The 24256-nt window shown below is 43.1% G+C and overlaps 1 protein-coding gene across 4 annotated transcripts in view; it reads left to right on the top strand.

Annotated features, from left to right (window-relative positions):
- Positions 1-24256, top strand: part of LOC111952924 (neuron navigator 2) — a 118338-nt gene that overhangs the window by 24433 nt on the left and 69649 nt on the right. For all 4 annotated transcript variants that reach the window (XM_023971941.2, XM_023971944.2, XM_023971943.2 and 1 more), the window contains exons 9-11: positions 647-755; positions 4462-4842; positions 14202-14327. In XM_023971941.2, coding sequence (XP_023827709.1) covers positions 647-755; positions 4462-4842; positions 14202-14327 — 616 coding nt within the window. The remainder of the gene's footprint in view (positions 1-646; positions 756-4461; positions 4843-14201; positions 14328-24256) is intronic.

Genomic DNA, 24256 nt, shown 5'->3' on the forward strand with positions numbered 1-24256 from the left:
GCTCCCTTCAAGCCCCCCCTGGAATGCCTTGACTGGTAGTGCTGCTCAGCTCTCCAGTCCACGTTTCCATGTCACGGCAGCGTGTGTGTGTGTGTGTGGAGGGGGGCTTCCCCCCCTGCCTCCCCCCTCATGATAGGCAAATACATTTCAATCTGCCCAGCAACACCCTCCACTCACCTACTGCTTATGTTTATTTGGGAAATGGGTGAATGGGTGAATTAGTTGGCCAAGCTTTTCTCCTTCCCAGCAACTGTTTTGACTGGTCGTAAGAACTTTTTCAACGTTTTCTTTCCTCAAAAGCACAGAGAATTCATATGGCGTTTTTGTTGTTGTTGTATGTATATTTCTTCTGGTTTGGGATTTGATTGGCCCTGAAGGAGCTACAGGACGGTATGCAATGTTTCGGACCCTCTTGTTGTGAATGGTCTGTTTCAAGTGTTAATGGATACCTTTGAAGGAAAGATGCACATTTCTGAGGATGTCCTGAATTTCTGAGGATGTCCTGAATTTCTGAGGATGTCCTGAATTTCTGAGGATGTCCTGAATTTCTGAGGATGTCCTGACAAGCCTGTGCCATGTGTGTTGTTTGACGTAGCAGCTGTTTCAGGTAGGCTGTCTCTAACAGACCCACCCCCTCTACTTCTAGGTGAAGACCCTGAGGCCAGGCGCTTGCGGACGGTGAAGAACATTGCCGATCTGAGGCAGAACCTGGAAGAGACCATGTCCAGCCTGAGGGGAACACAGATCAGCCACAGGTAGKTCACTGACCTTGCTTCAYCACCATCTGTGCGTGTCACTCATTACTCACCCATTTTATGCGAGTGCGTGTGTGTGTGTCATTTTCGATGCTCTTATGGATTGAGAGGTTTATTTGAGTGGTTTGSCGCCGCACTTCCCAAACATGATTGCATACTTACTTTGCAAAGTGCTCTCCACAGAGCATTTAATGTTAGGGTCTTCACAAGCTCAGTAATGCATCAGCGATCTATTACCGAGGGCAGAAGAACAGCAGGGTGAAACAAAAACATGACATTCATTTTGATTGATGTGGGAAGGAAGCGTTCAAAATGAGGACCATTATGTGCTGCATGTGAACCATTTGGATTCCATCTTGTCTACATGACAGAGTCTGCCTTKGGGTCTAAAGGCTTTAGCCTGATTGGCAGTTGGACTGGTAGAGCAGATGTTGATCTGGAGGCATCCTCTTTTGTCTCTGGTCTGATYAATCTGATGTGTTGCCCAGTCGCCTCGTCCTGAGCCCAGCCGTGAAATCGGCTCAGAGGGGTTGACTGGACCCCCGTGGTCAGCCAGCACTGGGTTAAAAGCTGCTTTTGTCTCCCAAGTTGATAAAAGGGGAGAATATACATGAAAGCACTCCTGGTGGGCTGATTTACAATGCCAAAAGCATTTCTACACTCTTTAGCATCATATGGGAGGGAAAGGTTCAGTTCAACTAGTAGGATTGTTCAGCCAGGACAAACATTTTCATAGTATATACATTTGAATGGGGTTTTGATGGGGTTTTGATGGGGTTTTGATGGGGTTTTGATGGGGTTTTGATGGGGTTTTGATGGGGTTTTGATTGACATGCTCTCTGAGCGGCATGTAAATGCAGCTTTTCATGTTGAAGTGGCTCATCTCATGTCTCTCTCGCTCTCTCTCTCTCTCCACCCCTTACATTTATTGTTTTGTATATTGAACATATTTTATTTTTGCCATTTTGACCAGTCTGATCTTTAGTTTGTCAGAGAGTGAGAGAGGTAACTCCCCAGCTGAAAAAAAAACTGCATAGACCAGCATTGGTTGGTCCAGCATAGGTGCTGGTGACTAGCCTCATCTGACTAGCCTCAGTGTTTTCGTGGTGCCTCGTTGTGTTTTTGTGGTGCCTTTGTTGTGTTTTCGTGGTGCCTTTGTTGTGTTTTTGCTGCTGAGCAACCTTCGCTGTGTTTTGGACACTTATGCTGGTCACCAGCAAAACCAGCATCAAGTCACATCATTCTGGCTTGCAAAGTGACGTTTAATTCCTATTGGAATCTAGCCAGAGTGGGGATATCCAACAATTTCAACTTTTCTTCACCCATAATATGTTTGCAGAATGACTGCCAGGGTTAGAAAGTATGATAAATGAGACAACCCAAACCATCTAAACTGGAACAACCATTTCAGTATCCGGTGCAATAAGTCCAACTAACAGATTGGATTAGTTTAGAAACATAAAAAAAACATGTTATTAATCTTTGTTTACTATAAGATTAATTAATCAATGTACATGCAAAAACACAACAAACAAAAAAGATATTGAAACAAACAATTCTAAAAATCAACTGCAATAGAGAATGCTGGGAAATATGATAATGATGGGCATAGTCAGACCAGCTTGATCAGCTAGACCATGCTGGACCAGCATAGACCAGCATAGACCAGCATGGACCAGCTTTGTCACCAGCATACCACCATCACCAGCATAAGCTTGTATGTGTCCAAAACACAGTGAAGGCTGGTCATGAGTGTCCAAACTAGAGAACGACCGATTATGATTTTTCAGCGCCGATACCGATACCGATTATTGGAGGACCAAAAAAAGCTGATACCGATTAATTGGCCGATTTTGATATATATATATTTGTAATAAACGACAATTGCAACAATACTGAATGAACAATGATTTTAACTTAATATAATAGATAAATAAAATCTATTTAGTCTCAAATAAATAATGAAACATGTTCAATTTGGTTTAAATAATGCAAAAAACGAAGAAAGTAAAAGTGCAATATGTGCCATGTTGTAAAGGGTSGATGTGCKGCAGGTGGGACGGAGTCAGGCYCAGGACACAGAGGATGAGTAATAACGGACTTTTACTCAAGACGACAACAAAATAAATTCCACGCAGGGAAAACAATCCAGCTCACAAAATAGTAGCGACAGCTAAACACAGAACAAACACGCACAAAACCATGTGGGAACCAGAGGGTTAAATAGGGAATAAATCATAATGTAATGGAAACCAGGTGTGAACAATAAATACAAAACAAATGGAAAATGAAACGGTGGCGGTTAGAAAACCGGTGACGTCGACCTCCGAACGCCCCCAGAACAAGGAGAGGCACCAACTTCGGCGGAAGTCGTGACACATGTAAAAAAGCTAGCGTTTAAGTTCCTTGCTCAGAACATGAGAACATATGAAAGCTGGTGGGTCAATATTCCCAGTTCTTCAATATTCCCAGTTAAGACGTTTTAGGTTGTAGTTATAGGAATTATGATGCGTCGACTATTTATCTCTATACCATTTGTATTTCATATACCTTTAACTATTGGATGTTCTTATAGGCACTATAGTATTGCCAGTCTAATCTCGGGAGTTGATAGGCTTGAAGTCATAAACAGTGTTGTGTGTCAAGCATTGCMAAGAGCTGCTMGCAAACGCAGTAAAGTGCTGTTTGAATGAATGCTTACGAGCATGTTGTTGCCTCCCACCGCTCAGTCAGACTGCTCTATCAAATATCAAAGCATAGACTTAATTATAATAAACACACAGAAATACGAGCCTTTGGTCATTAATATGGTCAAATCCGTAAACTATCATTTTGAAAACGTTTATTTTTTCTGTGAAATACGGAACCATTACGTATTTTGTCGAACAGGTGGCAACCCTAAGTCTAAATATTGCTGTTACATTGCACAACCTTCAATATTATGTCATAATTATGTAAAAWTCTGGCAAATAATTACGGCCTTTCTTAGGAAGAAACACATTTCGCAACCAGCCAGGTGGCCCAAACTGCTGCATATATAAGTGACACAATTTCCCTAGTTAATATTGTCTGCTAACATGCATTTATTTTAACTAAATATGCAGGTTTAAAAAAATATATACTTCTGTGTATTGATTTTAAGAAAGGCATTGATGTTTATGGTTAGGMACATTTGTGCAARGAATGTGCTTTTTTCACGAATGCGCTTTTGTTAAATCATCACCCGTTTGGCGAAGTTGAATTAGGCTGTGAGGCACCTCATTGATTATATGCAACGCAGGACAAGCTAGTTAACCTAGTAATATCATCAACCATTAATGATTAATCGGTCGACCTCTAGTTCAAKCCCCAGCGAAGGCTGGTCACCAGTGTCCAAAACACAGCGAAGGCTGGTCACCAACAAAACCAGCTAGACCATGCTGGTTAGACCAGCTTGACCAGKTAGATGATGCTGGTCAGACCAGCTTGACCAGCATATTGAAATGTATGCTGGGCTATGCTGTTGGTTTCAGCAGGCTCCTGTCCTGACCCACTCACCCCCTGAACAAACCTTTGATTTATTTGAGTGACAGCCCGTTGCCCTGGACAGGGACTTGTTCATGTCTGGCTCCTGACTCACTACAGCCTCTCGCAGCAGGGGTCTGTCTAATTTTGAATCTGGATCTTACCCCCCCTCCACCATCCTCGCCTCCCTCTCTCTCCRCAGTACCCTGGAGACCACCTTTGACGGCAGCGTCACCACAGAGGTCAGCGGGAGAGGCATGCTCAACCTGTCCCCCCGCCCCAACCCAGCGCTGCCCTGGCGACTGGGCCCCTCCAGCCCCCGTCTGCAGGCGGGCGACGCCCCCTCAGTGGGGAACGGGTACGAGGTGGCAACACGGGGCAGTGCCAGTCGCATGGTGAGCCCCGAGAGCGGGCTCTACCTCCGCGGCAGGCAGACACCAGGCCAGGAGAGGAACAGTGTGTCTGACCTGGACCCGCCAGATAAGACGGAGGAGCTGGAGGGCATCGCCATGGAGACCACGGGGTACATGAGCGACGGTGACGTGCTGGGGAAGAATCTCCGCATGGACAAAGTCTCCAGTGGGTGAGTGCACACGACATCTGTACTTTTGTGTATTCAACTGACGAAAGCAACCAGGGGAAGAGCAATAACCCTGCTATGAATGGACCACCTCTGTGTTCTGCTTTCTTGCCCCTAGATGGTAGTGTTTCTGTCTTCTGTCCTTGTGAGTGTGACTGTCCTCTCTGCTAATGTCTCTTAGTTGTCAGTGGTAGCTCAGAGAGAACCCCTAAGTCTGTGGCAGACGACAGATGAGAGATCACTTGAGACATCTTTCGTTTGGAAGATAGCTTGGTAACATGCTGTCTCTTTTGGAAAGCTCTCAAGGGGAAGAGGGTTATGATTTCAAAAAAGAATCTGCCTTTTGTGCGCTAGAGAGAAAGCAGCTCATGGGAAATATTCTTCTTAGCCTTGAGATGACATGAGAAAGTGAGAACTCTTATTCATATGCAACATGCACTCCTAGAGAACGAATGCTGGTCCAACTTCGATTTGAATCCTCTCCTTTACTGGGCCTCAGAGGTTCTGTGGTAACAACCTCACACAGTCAACCAGAGGTCTCCACAAAGAGGTAAGTCATGTGACACAGAGCCAAATGCAGGTCAGYATATGTCTGCAGATGATGTGATGACATATTATGCTGTGTGTTTCGTCTCAGTGGAATTGGACCAAATAAGCTGTTTACTTTACCATCATCTCCTTGTCAGGTTGAAACAGGCACAAGATGCTGGAGAACTTGGATGTTGTTCACCACAATCATCCTTATTATCGGATTTTCCTCTAGGACCCGGAGGCAATGGAGAATGTCAGTGGTGACATGGTCCTTGTTCTGCTCTGGAAAGGCTTTATACAAGTTCATTATGAATGTCTTGGTGATGTGATAGCACTTTGTCAAAGGATAGAACGACCTATCAAAGGGTGCGAGTTCCCATACAAAAAAACTAAAAATAATTCCATATATTTAACGTCACGTAAAATGTATTTAAAAATACATGTACAGTAGATATATTTGCATCTTTGCTCAAATGCATGTAATCCCTGACAATATTCCAGAAATGCATGTAATCCCTGACAATATTCCAGAAATGCATGTAATCCCTGACAATATTCCAGAAATGCATGTAATCCCTGACAATATTCCAGAAATGCATGTAATCCCTGACAATATTCCAGAAATGCATGTAATCCCTGACAATATTCCAGAAATACATGGCTATGACGTCTGGTCCACAGGGTGGCCAAAGTGGTTCCTAATTCAGCTTCTTAATTCTTAAATTACTCTTTGGAAGTGATATCATTTGAATTGTCACATAATTTTAACATTCTGTCATAAATAGCACATGTTCAACTTCATAAAAAAACGAAATTCCCATCTCAAGAGGTAAAAAAAAGACTATAGTAAGTGCCTCTCTTCAGCTTCTTTAAGTAATGATAAGWAATCTAGTGCCTGTTTTTGCTATTTTTTATTTCTCGTTTTTATCGATTTAAACAAAAACGATACATCGTACAACACACCACAATATGTCAAGTTCTTGTGCTTCCAATAAGTGGTATTATACGGCTCTACGGTGGCTGGTTAGCGGTGTTATGGTGCATTCGTAACCAAGTGGGAAGTGGGAACATCTGGTAAAAATCCACTTGAACGGCCCTCCAACTGGTAATGACTAGTTAAATCAGCCATGAATCCCCATGTGACAGGGGGAATATAAGCGTGTTGTGTGCAACAGGGAAGGGCAATTGAATGCAAGATTCACAAAATGTTTTAATTATTTACACATTTCTAGCCTGTCTAACTATGGGTTAGACAGTGTTAACGTGTTATGCTCAGTTTTCACCCCAAAACACCAGAAAATTGCCAAAAAGAGTACTTGCACTAGTAAGTCTTTATTCATATTGAAAATCAGATTTATTGAGCTCTCCATGTGGTGTATATTAAAGGGCAATATATATTTGGCTTTTAAAATTCTATATTGGGTGCATCATTTCTACTTAACTTATCAAAGGGACGCAAAAAAAAGTACTCATTTCGTGGAACGACCCAGTACACGTTAAGTTCTGCCCGTTGGACGTTAGTTGCAATTCTCTCATCAAGTTCATTTGTTTATTTGTCATATGCACATGAAAGACATGGAGTCACTACATGACCGATAATGTATTATGTTTGTAGTCATTTTTGTAGTAATTTAAATGCATGTTATTACTTTTGGTATGCTTTTGGAATGTGTCTAGTGCAATAAAAATGCATTTTGACTAGGGTTGGGCGGTATGCAGATTTTCATATCATCATACCGTCCTTCTCTCACGGTATTACTGGCTTAGTACACAAGGGGGCGCCAAAAACGCAAAAAAGCCCATTGGGCGTCTATTACCAGAATGCGAACAAAATTAGCACAAGTAATAGTGAATTTCCATGGAGYCTGCTACCTAAATATGCTAACTAGCACAAATGAAAATAAACAKATTMTAAAGACAGGCAATCCAACTCATAAAGTAATACATATATAGGTAAGAGCAAATGTTATTTTTGGTGAGTTTGGATATTTACAAGCGAATGTGAACAAGAGACATTGTGCAAATTAACAAAGTTTTGAAGCATGCTTGTCTGAAGGAAGAAGAGTACTGTGTACACGCTGTGTCTGTGTGGTGTCTGGGAGTCTCTACGGCAATGGGCCTGCCTGCTCTGCTCAGGAGAAGATAGAGGAGGAGCAGACGGCCCTGAACAGAGAGGAAAAACGCAAGGAAATCAAGCTGCAGTGGCAGCTGTAGATAACTCATGCAAAAGGCTTTGACTTCTCAAACACGGCAGAAAGCTAACACACTATGATGCTCCGTGGTCTCATTAATTCAGCCACTTACTTAGATAACTAGCAAGTTAAACGTAGGGGTTGTCCTAACGCAGAATTCTTCATTTTTAACGCAGGAAAAAAAGATAAAACACCATTCTAAAATGCTTCTTATTGTAATTTCTGCTCAGCATCAAACTAATGTTGTGCTTCAGTTGCTCTTRTCCACTCGGATGAGAATTCACAAATGGGCTTTCTATCAAAAGACAGCGCTCTGACTGATGTGTAGCCACCTTTCTCCTGTACTTTTCTCGGTGTAGCCAGACTACRTTTCTCCGGTAAAATGCAAGYTTAAATTTAAGCAAAACATGAGGAAATGTAGCTGGTTACATTCCTTCTATGATAAACATTAGAAATATGGTTTTTGCCKAAAAAAMACCTTGCTTTTTCATTGTAAATGTATTTACTTGTGGGGCTGCCAGCCAAATAGTGTTGCACTTCTGTTGTCATCGGATTACAATGAAGCTATTTCCTGCCGAATGTGTTGCACTAATGTATTTTCTGTGAAGGAAAACTATAGTTGCACGTCTCTTATCACTCTATTGAAGCAAAAAAAACACTGTTGACTTTCAATATAAACCCAGACCCCTGTCAATAAACAGCTGGACTCACCTGCTCCRGCTTTCTCCCATRGTGCAATTTACAAACAAACATGTGACTGGCTCAACTGTTCTGGGGAACTARGGTAAGCTTCATAATGTKAAATAATGTGKCAMYTGAAATGAAGAATGCAGTCTGCTTTATCTCCAAKCATATTGCACAAGTTGACTGCAGGTATTTACTTAAAAAGTAGCTACAAATATAAAAATGTGTTGAAAAACTTCAAAATAATTGTTTCAATGGTACTGAGGGGTTTTGAAAAACCAGCCCAAGGCTATTTCCAAATACCCTGGTATACGGTATATACGGTTCACAGCCCAAGCCAAATTTTGACAAAATATATTGTAGCAGCGGTAGCTTATTAGAAGACTTGGAGGCATGGTGTGTTGGGGGCGTGGCTTTGTCGTAGTGCTTTTTGGCCTCCCKATGTGACGGATTGTCATGCCAGTTAATGTGTTATGTTGTGTTCTCTGGTTGAAGGTTAAGTTTGTACACTGCCTGTTCTGCAGGAGCAATGAGACTGACATAAGTGCATGTGATACTGAAGAGCCATCTGAGGGTTCATTTTTAATACAGTCAACAGCTAGTGATGGGAACCTGAGGCTTTCCAAAGGCTTTCACTGTAGTGTGCTGAAAAACAGTTCATTACTCTGAGCTTCCTAATCTGTTCACAATGCACATTAGTGACATCTGCTGGTCAGCATTAAATAGCAGCGTTTAATGATCAGATACAAGTCTTTTTTTCTCCACTGTTTTCATCAAAGCGCTGTGTTGCAGCGATAAGTCGTTGGCTTTAGTAGCCTGTAATCAGTTGGAATACACACTGAGTTCACATCATGCTTCCCGTTTTTGCCTTCAAGTTTACAATTTTTCAGAAACTGCATCTATGGCATTATTTAGGATGCTTAAGACAGAAGTTTATACTATACTAAATAAAACAAATTATTTAAACAACAGCGCAGAAACTGTGGTTTCACTTTCTTTCTTTTTATCGAAATAGTGCGCCTTTAAARGGGATTTGACCTCATACCCTCAGGTCCTTGAATGTTCCATAMTTCCCTACTCTACCTGCTAAGATACCAGTCAGGTGACTCTTTTTGTACAAAATCCTAACTATATTTGTAAGTACGGTCAGTGGTGGAAAAAGTACCCAATTGTCCTACAGTACTTGAGTAAAAGTAAAGATACTTTAATAGAAAATGACTCAAGTAAAAGTGAAAGTCACCCAGTATACTACTACTTGAGTAAAAGTCTTTAGCTTTAAATATACTTAAGTATCAAAAGTAAATGTAATTGCAAAAATATACTTAAGTAAAAGTATAAATCATTTCACATTCCATATATTAAGCAAACCAGACGGCACAATTATAAATGTTTACTTTTTTTTACGTATTACCAGGGGGCACACTACAACACTCAGAAGTAATTTACAAACGAAGCATTTGTGTTTAGTGAGTCCGCCAGATCAGATGCGGTAGGGATGACAGGGGTGTTATTTTGATAAGAGTCTGAATTGGACCATTTTCCTGTCCTGCTAAGGATTCAAAATGTAACGAGTACTTTTGGGTGTCAGGGAAAATGTATGGAGTAAAAAGTACATTATTTTCTTTAGGAATGTAGTGGAGTAAAAGTAAAAGTTGTCAAAAATATAAATAGTAAAGTACAGATATCCCAAAAACTATTTAAGTAGTACTTAAAATAATTTGGACTTAAGAGTCAGTGGGATCTCGCATTTTGCAACACAAACGGTTTGAAAAAGCATGTGAAAATATATTCTAAAATACATTCTTTAATATATTTCAGAATGTATTTTTAAATACACTAAATACATTTTCTGATCCATTTAACATATATTGTGATATARATTTTACCTATATTTATATATACATTTTAAATGAATGCTGTTATATATTTTGGAATGTATTTAAAATGTATAAATAAATACAATATTTTGCCAATTTTAAATATTTCACAATATTTTTAAATCTATTTAAAAATGTATTTTGTATTTTTTTTCTGGTTAGGTGAACACATGGGCCTAATACTAACGTGACCTGTAAACTCTACTYGGTTTCACTCTGTTTTGAACCCAGGCCTGACGTGGTCGAGAGTTCAGTGACTTAGTACAAATGAGTGACCTGCTGCAGGCTAACTGTCTCTGCTCAAACCATCCGGTGTTGTTCAGTAACCAGAGTTAATGGATGACCCACTGCAAGCATGCAGCTCTAAAACCTAAACACTGGCAGATATTCAAGTTATTGATTTTATGCCCTTTGAAGAGGTAGGGTTCAACATTAGACCACTTCTATAAACTTGCGCTTTGGCCAGGTGGGTTGTGGGTACCATATACCAGTGACCTGCTTGGAAATATAAACCTGCTTGGTTTGCTTGCATTGTATTACTTTTTTTCTGTCTTAATAACAAAGTGAGCCAGTCAATGAGTCATCTGCTGTGGCYCGTCTCATTGCAAAAGGCGTTTAATTAAAAATCATAACTTATCTTTTGTTTCCCCATGTAGGTGCTGTTTTTTGTTTACAGGAAGGCATAAGGCATAAGGCATACACTCCACTCCCTCCTTTGACAAAGGTTAGGGCTTTTTACCTGTCTGGCTGGTTAGTCAACAACTGGTCTGACTCAGCTTTAATAGCTGCCTACAGTATAGCTCCAGTCACATCAGTCACTGTCAACCTCGAAACACTCAAAAGAGTTCATCCTAGGAAATGTGGCTGCTATTTAGGTCTTTTGCTTATCAGAGGAAATTCTGGCCTTTTGTTCATGCTAGTGCTGCCGGGGCTTGCATGTAATTGGTACTTCCTGATCTTTGAGATGAAAGGTGATATTTAATTTAGGTTGGTGTCTTTCTCTTTCATCACTCACTATGAAGTGTTATTACCTAAAGCCCATAATCAGGTTGGCTTAAACAGTAACTTTTTAGAGAGTAAGGATTCCTCTATACAGTATGTGTTTTTGTACAAATGATTTTGAGAAGTAATCAAATCATAGTCTCTCTGTTTGCTCAGTTTGAGGGTAATTTCCTGATTCCTAAAATTCTAAAAGTTTGCCAAATTTCAGTTTATTTGACAAAAAAAAGCAGTCATTGTGTAGAGAATAATTGTACCATCTACACCGCTTTTAAATATATTTTCCATAACCAAAAATATTGTATTTTCAGCTGTTTGAAGCTGGTGTATAAAACCGAAAGTAAAAGGAAACTTAGGAATGGGCAGCATAGAAATAGCYCACATAGAACATATCTACTGCTTCTTAMACTTGCTTTCAATAAGAATGACAGATCTATAACTCACATTTCTATGTGAATTTGGTTGGGTCGCCCAAAAAGTTACCTATTGCAGCCTTAACGAATCATATCCCTCCTCCAGTTAGTGGGGGAAGATGCTCCGAGGAAAATCATTCTAATCAGCCACTCCCTGACTCACAGCCCATACCCCCAAGACATTTACCCCGGCCCCTCCTCTTACCCCTACCCCTTCCGCAAACAACACCCCCTCCCCTCCTGTGCTGGGGCTCTCCTGTCCTGTACTGCCATGTCCTTCCCCTCTTCCTCTCACTCTGCCTCCGCCTGAAACACTGAGCTTGCAGCTCCCTGGTCCTTCATCTGCTCCTTTTGTTACCAATGACCCCATCATTCCTCTTGAAGAGCTCCTCCATCTGAACAGACTTGACAGGGATGAGAGTGGGAGAGAGAGAGAGAGAGAGAGAGAGAGAGAGAGAGAGAGAGAGAGAGAGAGAGAGAGAGAGAGAGGCAGTTGTGTTAAGGAGAGAGAGTGACAGAGAAAGAGAAAGATAAAGAAAGAGGATAGTAGAAAAGGAGAACTGGCTGGGTGACTCGGATGACTTTGTGTTGGACCAGCCTTAGTTAACCATTCAGTAGTGAAATCTCTCCTCTGACCAACCTGCAGGATTGGCATTTTCTAGAAGCTCAATATTGACAGGTATGTTTCCAATCTACTCAAATGTTTTAAAAAGCAGAAGAAAAAAAAGTTTTATGTGAAAAAGCCTAAACTGACTGAAGCACTTAGTTAAATGTCTAGCAGGTTTTCATGCATTTATATAGCATTTTAATATGTGTCATTCTTTGTCTTTGGGGTTCTAGTACCTTCAGTTTAGGGTCAGGCACCTTTTGCCGAGGTGGGTGTGCTAACAAAAATAATGACTCCCAAAATGTGTGAACAAAARGAGGACAAACCCCAAGTTAATCAGTAGTCACATTAAAATGTCGCTTTCATTATGACTCAAATTCACCTTTTCAACAATGATTTGGGAGCTGTCATGTCTGTACACACTAAAGCCATTAATAAACATGGTTATAAATGGCTCTGGGACACACAACATGACAATGGTAACATAAACTTCCTCACTTTTTGTTTCGATAACCAAGCCCTTAGGTTGGGTGTTGGTCAGCTCTCCTAACAGTTAGAGATAGAAAATGCTTTGCAGTAACAAAACCATAAATATTTTTAAGAAAGTAGTACTACAGGCTTGGGAAGCAATTGTATGTGTTTAATGAGTGGTAGTTTAAACAGAGGCAGTTTCCCATGARTTCCTGTCACACTCCAAGACAAGCTGAGACTCCCTGTGTCACCTGGATTAGCGTGAAACCGTGCCTGGGATTATGTGAAGTTGCAGGGATGACAGTAAAGCTGTGTTTTTCAATGGAACTGCCTCAATGAATTTATCTCAACCTAAGCTGGTAAGCCTATGGCGTTGCTCTGGGCTAAAGGCATGACAATGGCCCTCTAAATGAGTAACTGGAAATGGGTAATTATGGAGGGTTAGTTGGTGTTGACTGAGAGCAAATGTGAATGTTTATCTAGCTGCGGCGGGTTAARCGTCTCGTATGCCCTCCGCATACAATGCCGAGATGACTTTGGGCGCGTTCTTTTGTTTTATATGTTGTCATTTCATCCGTCATGTCAAACCCCCACCTCTCCAACTGCAGGGAATGGTGTGATCGTTCTGAATGKCCGTGCCGTATTCTGTAGCCGCGTTGACAGGAGATATCGTTGTTTTTCTTTTTTAGCGGTATTATTGGCACTGACATCACACACATACTATGCAGCATAACAGTGTTAGTATTACCAGATGATACGYACCAAATATGCGTCTCCAATTGAGCTGTCTCCAGTGCATTTTCGGGATGACATACGTCATGGTTGTTCTGTATAGGGGTCTTCAGGTCAGACACAGTATAAAAGTATATAACAGGATTGTAATGTGTTTGAGGCTGTAATCCTGTCAGTGAAGAGGATCAGAACAGCCTGTCATGTAACACAGCAGAGACAGAGATGTGACATATACAGGGACAGAGACAGGGACCGAGACAGAGACCGAGACAGAGACCGGGACCGAGACAGAGACAGAGACCGGGACAGAGACAGAGACAGGGACAGAGACAGGGACCGAGAAAGATACCGGGACAGAGACCGGGACAGAGACAGGGACCGAGAAAGATACCGGGACAGAGACAGGGACAGAGACAGGGACCGAGACAGAGACCGGGGCCGAGACAGGGGCCAAGACAGAGACAGGGACATGGACAGGGACAGAGACAGAGACAGGGACAGAGACAGAGACAGGGACCGAGACAGGGACCGAGACAGAGACCCGGGACCGAGACAGGGACAGAGTGGCACTGAGACAAGGACAAAGACTGAAACAGGGACAAAAACAGGGACCGAGACATATACAGGGACAGAGATTGAAACAGGGACATAGATATACACTGAGACAAGGACAGAGACAGGGACTGTGGCAGAGACAAGGACAGGGACAAATACAGAGACATGGACAGAGACCAAGACTGACAGGGACTGAGACAGGGACTGTGACAGAGACAAGGACAGAGACCAGGACAGACACCGATATTGAGACAGGTACAGAGACTGTGACTGACAGGCCTGTTGTGTTGTCTGTCTGCAGCTACATGACGGACGGCGGACTGAGCCGGTTCACACACTGCCTCAACCGCCTGCCAGATGGCATGGCCGCCGTCCGAGAGACGCTCCATCGCAACACATTCAAGGGCCAAGGGGACGCCACTGACAGGTAGGTCAGCACCACCCATTCCCCTGTCCCGTCACCCCACCTGCAGTGTCTGGGTCAGGTGAGGCTTCTGTACAGTCACACGTTCCTATCGAGGAACCATGTACCAGACAGAGGTTTACTGTAAGTTTGGCCCGTTTTGGATTGGTTTGTGGATTAGGTCCCTGCTTCTGCCAAAGAATCCAGTAGAATGTTGAGTCATCCAATAGGATCAGTCTAGAAGCAACAGAGCTGCCATTGTTGGGAGGCTGACTGAGTCTGAGTGGAAACAGACTGCATTTTCCTCAGTGCTACAGGCTATGGATGGGTAATGGATGGGTTTGGAGTAGACAGTAGACACTCACAGTCCCCCCCCCCCCCCCCCCCCCCCCCCCCCCCCCCCCATTGTCTTCAGCCAACCAACTCCTTTTTGGAGTTAATTGGTATTTTGGTATTTTATTAGGATCCCCATTAGCTGTTGTGAAAGCAGCAGCCACTCTTCCTGGGGTCCACACAAAACATGAAACATAATACAGAATGACATAACACAGAACATCATTAGACAAGAAGAGCTCAAGGACAGAACTACATACATTTGAAAATGGCACACGTAGCCTACGCAACAGTGCATACACACAAAATATCAAGGTCAGATAGGGGAGAGGCGTTGTGCCGTGAGGTTTTTCATTATCTTTAAAAAACAAACAAAAGAAACTGTTCATTTGAGCAATATGAGAAGGGAGTTCTCTAATGACTCTATACAACGCTGTACTCTTTCTTGATTCCTCTCCCATGTGTCTGTGTTACAGATCTAGACAACATTGCAGGCTCATCTCTTTCCTGATTCCCTTGCGGTGCTTACAACCTAATGAATGGAGGTTAGAGAGGTTCACAAAGACAATCCAGCTGTGTTCCTCCGCACAAACTGCCCTGTGTGCTTTCTGCCCAAACCGACAGGGGTGTCCTGATTTATTGATGAAGGTGTCTACAGTTGTGAACAAAGGTTTACACCAGAAAGCACACTACTATCTTAAATAGACATCACAGATGGTATGGACACACTGTCAACACTTGTTAACAGTAGCGTTTTTGGTTTTGGCCTTTGTTGAGAGATCGAGAATTCCGTCGGGGTTAATTAATTAAGGTGGTTCCACGTATTAACAACATTAGCATAAAGCACAGACCCGGTGCCAGCCCACCTCCCACAGAGTTAGAGCTAATGGGATACATTAGAGGGGTTCTAGTGGTTGTAACAATGGACCACCTACAGGAGAGCAGCTGAGCTCACGTACTGGCAGGACTAGCAACCATAACAACAAAAACAGTATCGATAGCATTGATAATTGCACGGACTTCTGTAATGCACGTTCGCAATAAAAGGACTATTATATTGCCGTACCTATGCCGTCTTTGGTGTACCTGTGAAGTAACTGTACATGTAGCCTAGACGCCTGAGGGTGCAGATTTATTACTCGTATATCCATCCTGCAGAATGTTAGATAGTCCCACCCACCCCACTGTGTCCAACCTGTCTGGACACAGCCCTCTTTACTCCAGGCATGGAAACTCAGTCCCCCTTCCTCTCTGGTTCATCCCCTGTTACCCTGGGCTCCTCCAGTGGAAAGTGCACAGGCCACGACTCGACACAGACACACTGGGCTTCTGCTTCCAACTGGAGACATAGAGGACCAGCAGACTCTGGCAACATGGCAAACCAGTTGTTTTGTCATAAAATAATTTAAAAAAAAATTTAAACTTTTTGTTTACCTCTGTTTCATCTGCTTTTTAATATACATCTTTAGAATTGTAAAAATTGCCTGGCATGGTCAGGTGAAGATTGAGACAAAACGAACAAGAGAGCATAATGCCTTAATGAAAACCTACTTTTGCGTCTTTTTGACCAACGGTTCAAATTAGGTGACGGAGAGGAAGTGTGCGGTAAAATTCAGACTTGTGTTGTGGCTGACAGGACGGTGTAAGCTGTGTCCAACCATGCATGTGTAAATGTATGCATGTGTATTCAGGAGGCTCAGAGCCAGTGTGGGTGGGTGGGGGGGGGGGTGGGGGTTGCGTGGACAGGCTCTGAAAAAGCAGTCCGCTGCCTCGAGGCAGTCTGGGTAGACAGAACAGTGTAACCTGGCACCCTGCCTGATTACATGCGTTCTTGTCCCCAGACGTTGCGGTTGCTCGGCCTGTTGTCTTTGAGATGCTGATGGCGGTTCTAAAAAGCCGCTGTGTCTCCCGGACTCTGATCGGTGATCCACTCTGTATCTCAGCTAAAGGGGCTTTTGGAAAGCGGTATTTCTGGAGGAGGACTGTGATGTATCGGATGTTTGATTTGATGTCTATACCTGGCATTTTTATAGTTCATACAGTAGTTCCGAGTACTGTATTCGCTAAAAGCTCTTTCCACCTGTCTGTTTGAGCTTTGCGCTGCATTTAGCTCGCCCGCCCACGCATTTCAAGTGAGAATACATCCCCTCAAAGCTACACCTACAGTACACCGCAAAGGGGGGTCCTGGGATAAAATGCATTAGTATTCAGATGATGATCAGAGAGGCATACACACACACACAGACACACACACGCAATGACACCATGCACACCACACAACCACACACACACCACACACGCCTGACACATGCCACACACACACAACACACATAGAGGAGTGGGGTCCAGTAATGTATGTGTGAGTGCAGAGCGCTGTTGGGGGCTTGAATCTGGTGGAGAGAAAAAAAGAGAGAGGGGAGGATCTTCCGTGTCTCATTGCTCTAGCCCCAGGACTCTCGACTGTACACACACACACACACACACACCTCAGCCAGGGAGAGAACTAGCAGGGAGGGGCTCCACTCCAGTCTGTCGGGGAGCACAATGCTGACAGCTTAGAATCCTCCGGTTTTGTCTGTCTGGGCTGAGGGCTGATAGTGATCAGTGATAGCCCTGTGCTGTCTGGGTGGCTGGCAGAGGGCTGTCTTCGTGACCGTGCTGTCTGTCTGCTGGGCTGTTTACCTGTTGAGTGCAGCTCCTTGGTGTGCAGGCTGGGCTCCGGCTCTGCTCTGTTATGCATGCAGTGGSAATGAGAGGCTGTCTGCAACGCAAAGGGACAAACTGGATACAGAGAACAATATAACAAAGTGGAGAATGTAAGCTGCGGAGTAAGTGTTTTTTTGTCAGTTTATTAATGTGAATTGGCATGTGTTTTGTTTTAAATGTGATGTGGAGGAATGAGAACGTTCTCAGGGTCGGTGTGATCGGACGTGATGTCAGTCGGTCTGTTTGCTATTGAAGACTTCCTATCTCGTGTAATGTGATGAACGGTGAGCCATTCATTATGATCTCCGAGTGGCCCACTGGCTCTCTAACCCAATCACAAGCTAGAAGCCCAGCTGTGAAAACCAGAGGAACAGCCCACTACACAACAGATAAGTGAGCAGTGTCGTTGGGCTCTAACGGTACACGCAGAAAGTATCAGAACTTATGGAGAGAATGCTCATTGGAGAGAATGAGCATTCTTTATGTCCATGTGATTTGCGCGCTGGGAAGAAGTGAAGAACCTTCCTTGGTTCTCTAGGGAAGACACTATACCGCTGGAACACGGWGAACTGCTACGAAAGGTTGACGACCTCATATGGAGTTCACGTCAGTAGCTTCTGAGCAGATGCCACTTGTTGACACAGTTCAAGGCAGCCTATGTGATTTAGCTTAGGACACTGTATGATATTGGCTGAAATCTAGGCAAACACTACATGAACACAAACACCATATTGTTTTATTGTCTAGGAGTTAAACCAGAGAGATAGAGGAGTCCAGAGTGGTGTGAAAGTGATTTAGCGATGTGTTGCTGGCTGTGTTACATGCCAGTCCCCAGGAGCTGTGTCTGGTCTGGTGAGTCTTGGCTATGAGGGGGCTTAGCTAATACAGCAATGGGGTCCTTTCTGCAAACACAACGTCTGGCCGAGAGGAAGAGCGACGGGACAACGTATCATCTGTTCATCTGGTTAAGAAAGCCACCACTTCGCAGAGCAAGATCAACACAAGCGATGCTTTGAACGTCGGCGATCAAAATGCTTTTTCGCTGACGGCTGAAGGGATGGATGCCGATATATTTTCAAATGATTGGACTGTTGTTGAGAATCAGTTGGAAAGCCAAGCCTATACGGCAACAAAAAAATGAATGAAATAGCTTTTTTTTGTTACATCTCAGCTCTTGACCACAAAACGTCATGTGGATAGGAAGAGAGGCCTCTTCAAACTCGCCACGCTGATGTGAAACTACATTGTGTTTGGCCCTTCAGTCAGAGTGTCTGAAATAGAGGCGTTTCACACCCTAAATTGTGGTAATTGAGTGCTTCAGACAACAGTCTTAATTATGCTTGAGAGGAATAACACCCTGCAGCCGATTGGCATGCAAATGAGCCGGGGAGAAAAGGAAGCAAGGAAGGGAAGGGGTAAATCGTACTCTGTCACCTGGAGGGATGGATGATGGACGTGGATTTAATGTGGAAGTGAATGAAGTGCTCTGTCATTTCCCTGCGTTTTTCTCTGCAGAAGCAATAGAATGTGCAACACTCAGAGAGCGATAACAAAAGAACACTCAATGCTAATGTGACTCTATCAGCGTTTGTTATTGTGGCATATCGTGTTGTGGATTTGAGCTGCATTTTGAGCTTTGATTGTGTGTGTGTGTGTGTGTGTGTGTGTGTGTGTGTGTGTGTGTGTGTGTGTGTGTGTGTGTGTGTGGTGTGTGTTTATGTGTTGTGTGTGTGTGTGTGTGTGTGTGTGTGTTTGTGTTTGTATCTGTGTGTGCTCGCCCACACGTGTTTGTTCTGAAATGCAGTGTGCATGTATGTGTGCTTGAGTAACTTTGCTTGTGGTGTGTGTGTGTGTGTAGAGCACTACTCCGCCCTGTGACCTGCTATTCCACAGTCCGTCTCCAGCTCCCACCGTCTCAGCAGAGTAACACTGGAACAATGAGAGGGAACTTGGCTTGGGTTCACATCAGAGATGTGAAATCACAACCGGACCAGGCCAGAGGAGCACATAACACATGATCACTCTGGGTCAAATGTTTTGCTGGTAGCAGCTAGCTGCCAATAGCTTGCGAAGAAACTGGACTACTTAAGGTACTGCACATGCTCAGAAAAGAAACAATTCTAATTATATTTAGGTCAGCTTGTCAACAATGTCTTTTTTCTTCATTTCTTTTTCATTCAGAACCGAATTTATTCAGAAGTGGAATATTTTTTTTCAGGACAGCTGGAACTACAGAATACAGTTGAAATTGTGTCATTTCTCTGCTGCTTGATTACTCCACTCATTTGAGAGACAGACACTCGCGTGTCAGAAAGAGAGAGCGAGAGAAAGAGAGGGAGAGAGAGAGAGAGAGAGACTGAGTCCGTCGAGAGATTTGTTGTTCTGCTGAATTCCTGGCAGTCCCCCGGCTTTGAGGCAGCCATGCCATTACACACGACTGGCTTCAGAGGTTTGGGCTGCTAGCCTGCTAGCCTGGAATGTGCCAATCAAACTCCCTCTATACACTGAATCTGAAGCTAAATGTATAGCTGTCCCGTTTTATGATGCACTGTTAGAAAAAAGGGTTATTAAAGGGTTATTTGGCTGTCCCCATAGGAGAACCCTTTTTGGTTCCAGGTATAACCCTTTTTGGTTCCAGGTAGAACCATTTTGGGTTTCATGTAGAACCCGCTGTGGAAAGAGTTCTACTGGAACCTAAAACTMMTCTACTTGGAACCAAAAGGGTTCTACCGGGGACCAAAAAGGGTTCTTCAAAGGGTTCTCCTATGGGCACAGACAAAGAACCGTMTTACWTTCTAGATGACAACTTTTTTSTAAGTGTGTGTAAAAAAAAAAKYCYRATAWAWYWYWTACTACGTTTTATATTTTATGCCTGTTTGCTTTTAACAGCKTTCTGGTTTGACATCAAGTGTGGTTCTGCTATATGTGTGTTGTTGGTTTCTGCTTATGAAGCGAATTTAAAATATGGGTCAGTCAGCTTGTTAGAGTTTGTTAACAGTCCTGGGCGACCACCTTACTTTCAGTCATTCTAAAGATCTTTATGAAATGCATGTCACTTGAATATCACTGGAAAGTGGAGAGATATTGGCATGACCAGGGGGCTGGTTTGCCTTTCTTGCTTAATGTTGATGTTTTCCTCTGAGTTAGTGAGTCAGCCATTTTTAAACTTGATCCCTGACCCGGGGACGTGACCCTGAACAATCCTTTTTAGGGAAAGCAGGGAAAGAAAATGAGCCTCATTGGAATGTACAATTTAGGTTGGCTTAGGAAAACCCACCAACGTGTCCTRCTGGGCTTGTTGTCTTTACAAATACTCCCCAAGCATACGCACCATCCACCTGGCAAAATAAAAGCATTTGGTTTGGACAAATGTGGGTTTAAAGCGCTTCTTAGGTTAGCTGTTCTGAGATCATGTTAAAAGCTTATTATTGTTTGAACATCTCAGKGGTAAAGCTGTTCTGAGATCTGTTTTGAGATCTGAGGCTTACCTACCTATGTTTGAAGGACCTCACGGGTTCTGTTCTGTTTTATCAGRTCTGACTTGGCTGTCTGGATGGTGACTCAGAAGCTGAAGTGGTGTTTGAAGTACTTCCCAGGTTAACTCTGCTCCCAGATCAGATTACTCCCCTCTGTGGCAGTTCTGAGGGTGCGTGTGTGTTTGTGTGTGTGAGGCCGCTCCCCCCCCCCCAGTGTGTGTGTGTGTGGCTGCCTGTCTCGCTGCAGGGGGAGAGATCAGTCAGTAAGTCAGTCAGTGTGCTGTAGCGGAGGACTGAGTAGGACGGGGGAAGTGTAGTCAATCCAACTTCAGCTGCTTCCCTCAGCGAGCTCCTAGTAGCTCCTACTGCAGCCAGGGGATATCACCGTGGGCTGCTACTGCTGCTGGCTCTCTCAGGTATGGACAGACAGACAGGGAATTCTGCAGGACCACAGCCATGTGGGTTGGCTTTTGCTAACTATCATTGTCTTGTTTGTGTGAGAGTAGCATAGATCATCTTCATTTGTGGTGTTGTGGAGCTACACAATTGTGTGTTGGAGTTTAAAACGGGTACTTTTCTTATACATTTTTACAGGTGTGTTTGTTATTAATGGATTATTTTTTAGATGTAGTGAATATGTGACAAAACCTTTACAGGAGTTCCTGAAATGGCAGCTAAATGTAATTTATCCTTGAATGTAGTGCATCGCTTAATGTCAGGGCACGTGTTCCTATTCATGCATGCAAATTGTCCTTAAACAGTGTTGCTCCTTTTGGGTGATATGTTTTATTAATGTGAGCGGTTCATTGGTGAGTGCTGAAGGCCTACAGACAATGGTTACAGAGAGCTTCCCRCTGGGCACAAACTGGTTGAATCGACGTTGTTTTATKGTAATTTGTCAACGTATTGTGACGTAGAATCTATGTGGAAAATACATTGGATTTGCAAAAAGTCATTCACTGTTGTTTTGAGGGTGAAATTTCAGCAACAGAAATATGTCATAATGCTAACCACTTTTCAACATAGACAAACCTTGTATAAAATATGTTGAATTTGTACCGTTGAATCAACGTCAGATCTTCGATGTTATATCCACTATCAGAAAAAAACAATAGGCTGGGCAGCACCTCCTACTGAAGAGTTGATCTATCTACGCTATCCATTTGGTCTCCCATCCAGGGTTTTAACGTAGCCCAGCATTGATATTTGTCAATGACTACTACCAATGTGCCGTCGTGAGAATTACTATTGAGAGATCTCTTAATAACTAAATAGATTCACTGTTGTTATTGAAGTCATTCCAAAGAAAAGGTTTAACAGAGCAAGTTAAATGTAACCAAATGTAAGTCAAACACTTAGTGTACAAAACATTAAGAACACCTTCCTAATATTGAGATTCCCCCCATTTTGGCCTCAAAACAGCCTCAATTCGTCGGGGCATGGACTCTGCAAGATGACAAAAGCGTTCCACAGGGATGCTGACCCATGTTGGCTCCAATGCTTCCCACAGTTGTGTCAAGTTGGCTGGATGTCCTTGGGTGGTGGAACATTATTGATACACACGGGAAACTGTTGATTATGAACAACCCAGCAGGGTTGCAGTTCTTGACACAAACTGGTGCGCCTGGTACCTACTACCAATGTTCCCTCTATTTCTTTTGGTACTGAGCAAATTTCTGGTCTGCCGAGCACAAACTTTAACGTTGTGAAAATTCTGTGCAACTTCCAGCGCGTGTTTACTGTGAACACTGAGGCTGAACCCACTTTGAGTTACAGTTTCAGACAGTGGTCAAGTAGGCTACCGTGGCTATTTAAGTGATAATAACCGAGAAGCCGTTGTTTGGAGGATATATTGGCACTGGTGCTGTTAGGCCAGAGACGAAGTCGAGGGCCGGCAAATCGTGCCAATATATCCTCCAAACACCGCCTTCGATGGCATTATTACTGTTGTACTACGAGTTACCAACATATAGAAAATAATGAGTTACATATTTTCATTCAAATATTTATTATTATGACATTATTCATACTATTTAATCCTTCCACAAGATATAGTCCCGACACAAATCTAGGGTTGCTACCCAAGCCGGCTGGTCGTTCGATCTATCGGTTCGGTTGCCAGAAAGGACACCCACCCAGTTCAGTCATTTTGTTCGGTATCTATGGACGCGAGCCAGTCATTTGTTCGAAATGTTCCATTGGCTGGCAACGTTCTTATCCCTTGCTTGCTAGTGTAACACTCTCACCAGGCTCGAATTTGACACCCGCGATAATACCTTACTTAGAATATCTCAACAGCATGGGATGTTAGGTGAGAAGGACATCTCCAAGAAGAATCCCTATTGTAAACTCACTAATGTGATGACAACTAGAGTATTAACTTCAGATAGAACAGACATAAGGTTCAAGGTCTATATTATCACATTTTCAATGTACCACATCAAAAGAAATTAAAGGAATCAACCCCAATGGTTTCTCACAACCCATGCACAAATTACTTGCAAGCTTGCTTAAACCTGTTGGCGCGRGTTGGAGCTCAAAAGAAATGACGACACACATAAAGTCCCGAAGCACCCCACCTCACTACTCGTAGATATTCCCTCAGCGAAGTATGGCAGTTCCGTGCAGGTGTCCTCACAAGATCCACAGCAAGCACAGCTACAGTGGGGCAAAAAAAGTATTTAGTCAGCCACCAATTGTGCAAGTTCTCCCACTTAAAAAGATGAGAGAGGCCTGTAATTTTCATCATAGGTACACTTCAACTATGACAGACAAAATTAGGGAAAAAAATCCAGAAAATCACATTGTAGGATTTTTAATGAATTTATTTGCAAATTATGGTGGAAAATAAGTATTTGGTCAATAACAAAAGTTTATCTCAATACTTTGTTATATACCCTTTGTTGGCAATGACAGAGGTCAAACGTTTTCTGTAAGTCTTCACAAGGTTTTCACACACTGTTGCTGGTATTTTGGCCCATTCCTCCATGCAGATCTCCTCTAGAGCAGTGATGTTTTGGGGCTGTTGCTGGGCAACACGGACTTTCAACTCCCTCCAAAGATTTTCTATGGGGTTGAGATCTGGAGACTGGCTAGGCCACTCCAGGACCTTGAAATGCTTCTTACGAAGCCACTCCTTCGTTGCCCAGGCGGTGTGTTTGGGATCATTGTCATGCTGAAAGACCCAGCCACATTTCATCTTCAATGCCCTTGCTGATGGAAGGAGGTTTTCACTCAAAATCTCACGATACATGGCCCCATTCATTCTTTCCTTTACACGGATCAGTCGTCATGGTCCCTTTTTTTTAAATCCTACAATGTGATTTTCTGGAGAAAAAAAATCTAATTTTGTCTGTCATGGTTGAAGTGTACCTATGATGAAAATTACAGGCCTCTCTCATCTTTTTAAGTGGGAGAACTTGCACAATTGGTGACTGA

This window comes from Salvelinus sp. IW2-2015, linkage group LG26, assembly GCF_002910315.2.
Source record: "Salvelinus sp. IW2-2015 linkage group LG26, ASM291031v2, whole genome shotgun sequence".
Taxonomy (NCBI): domain Eukaryota; kingdom Metazoa; phylum Chordata; class Actinopteri; order Salmoniformes; family Salmonidae; genus Salvelinus; species Salvelinus sp. IW2-2015.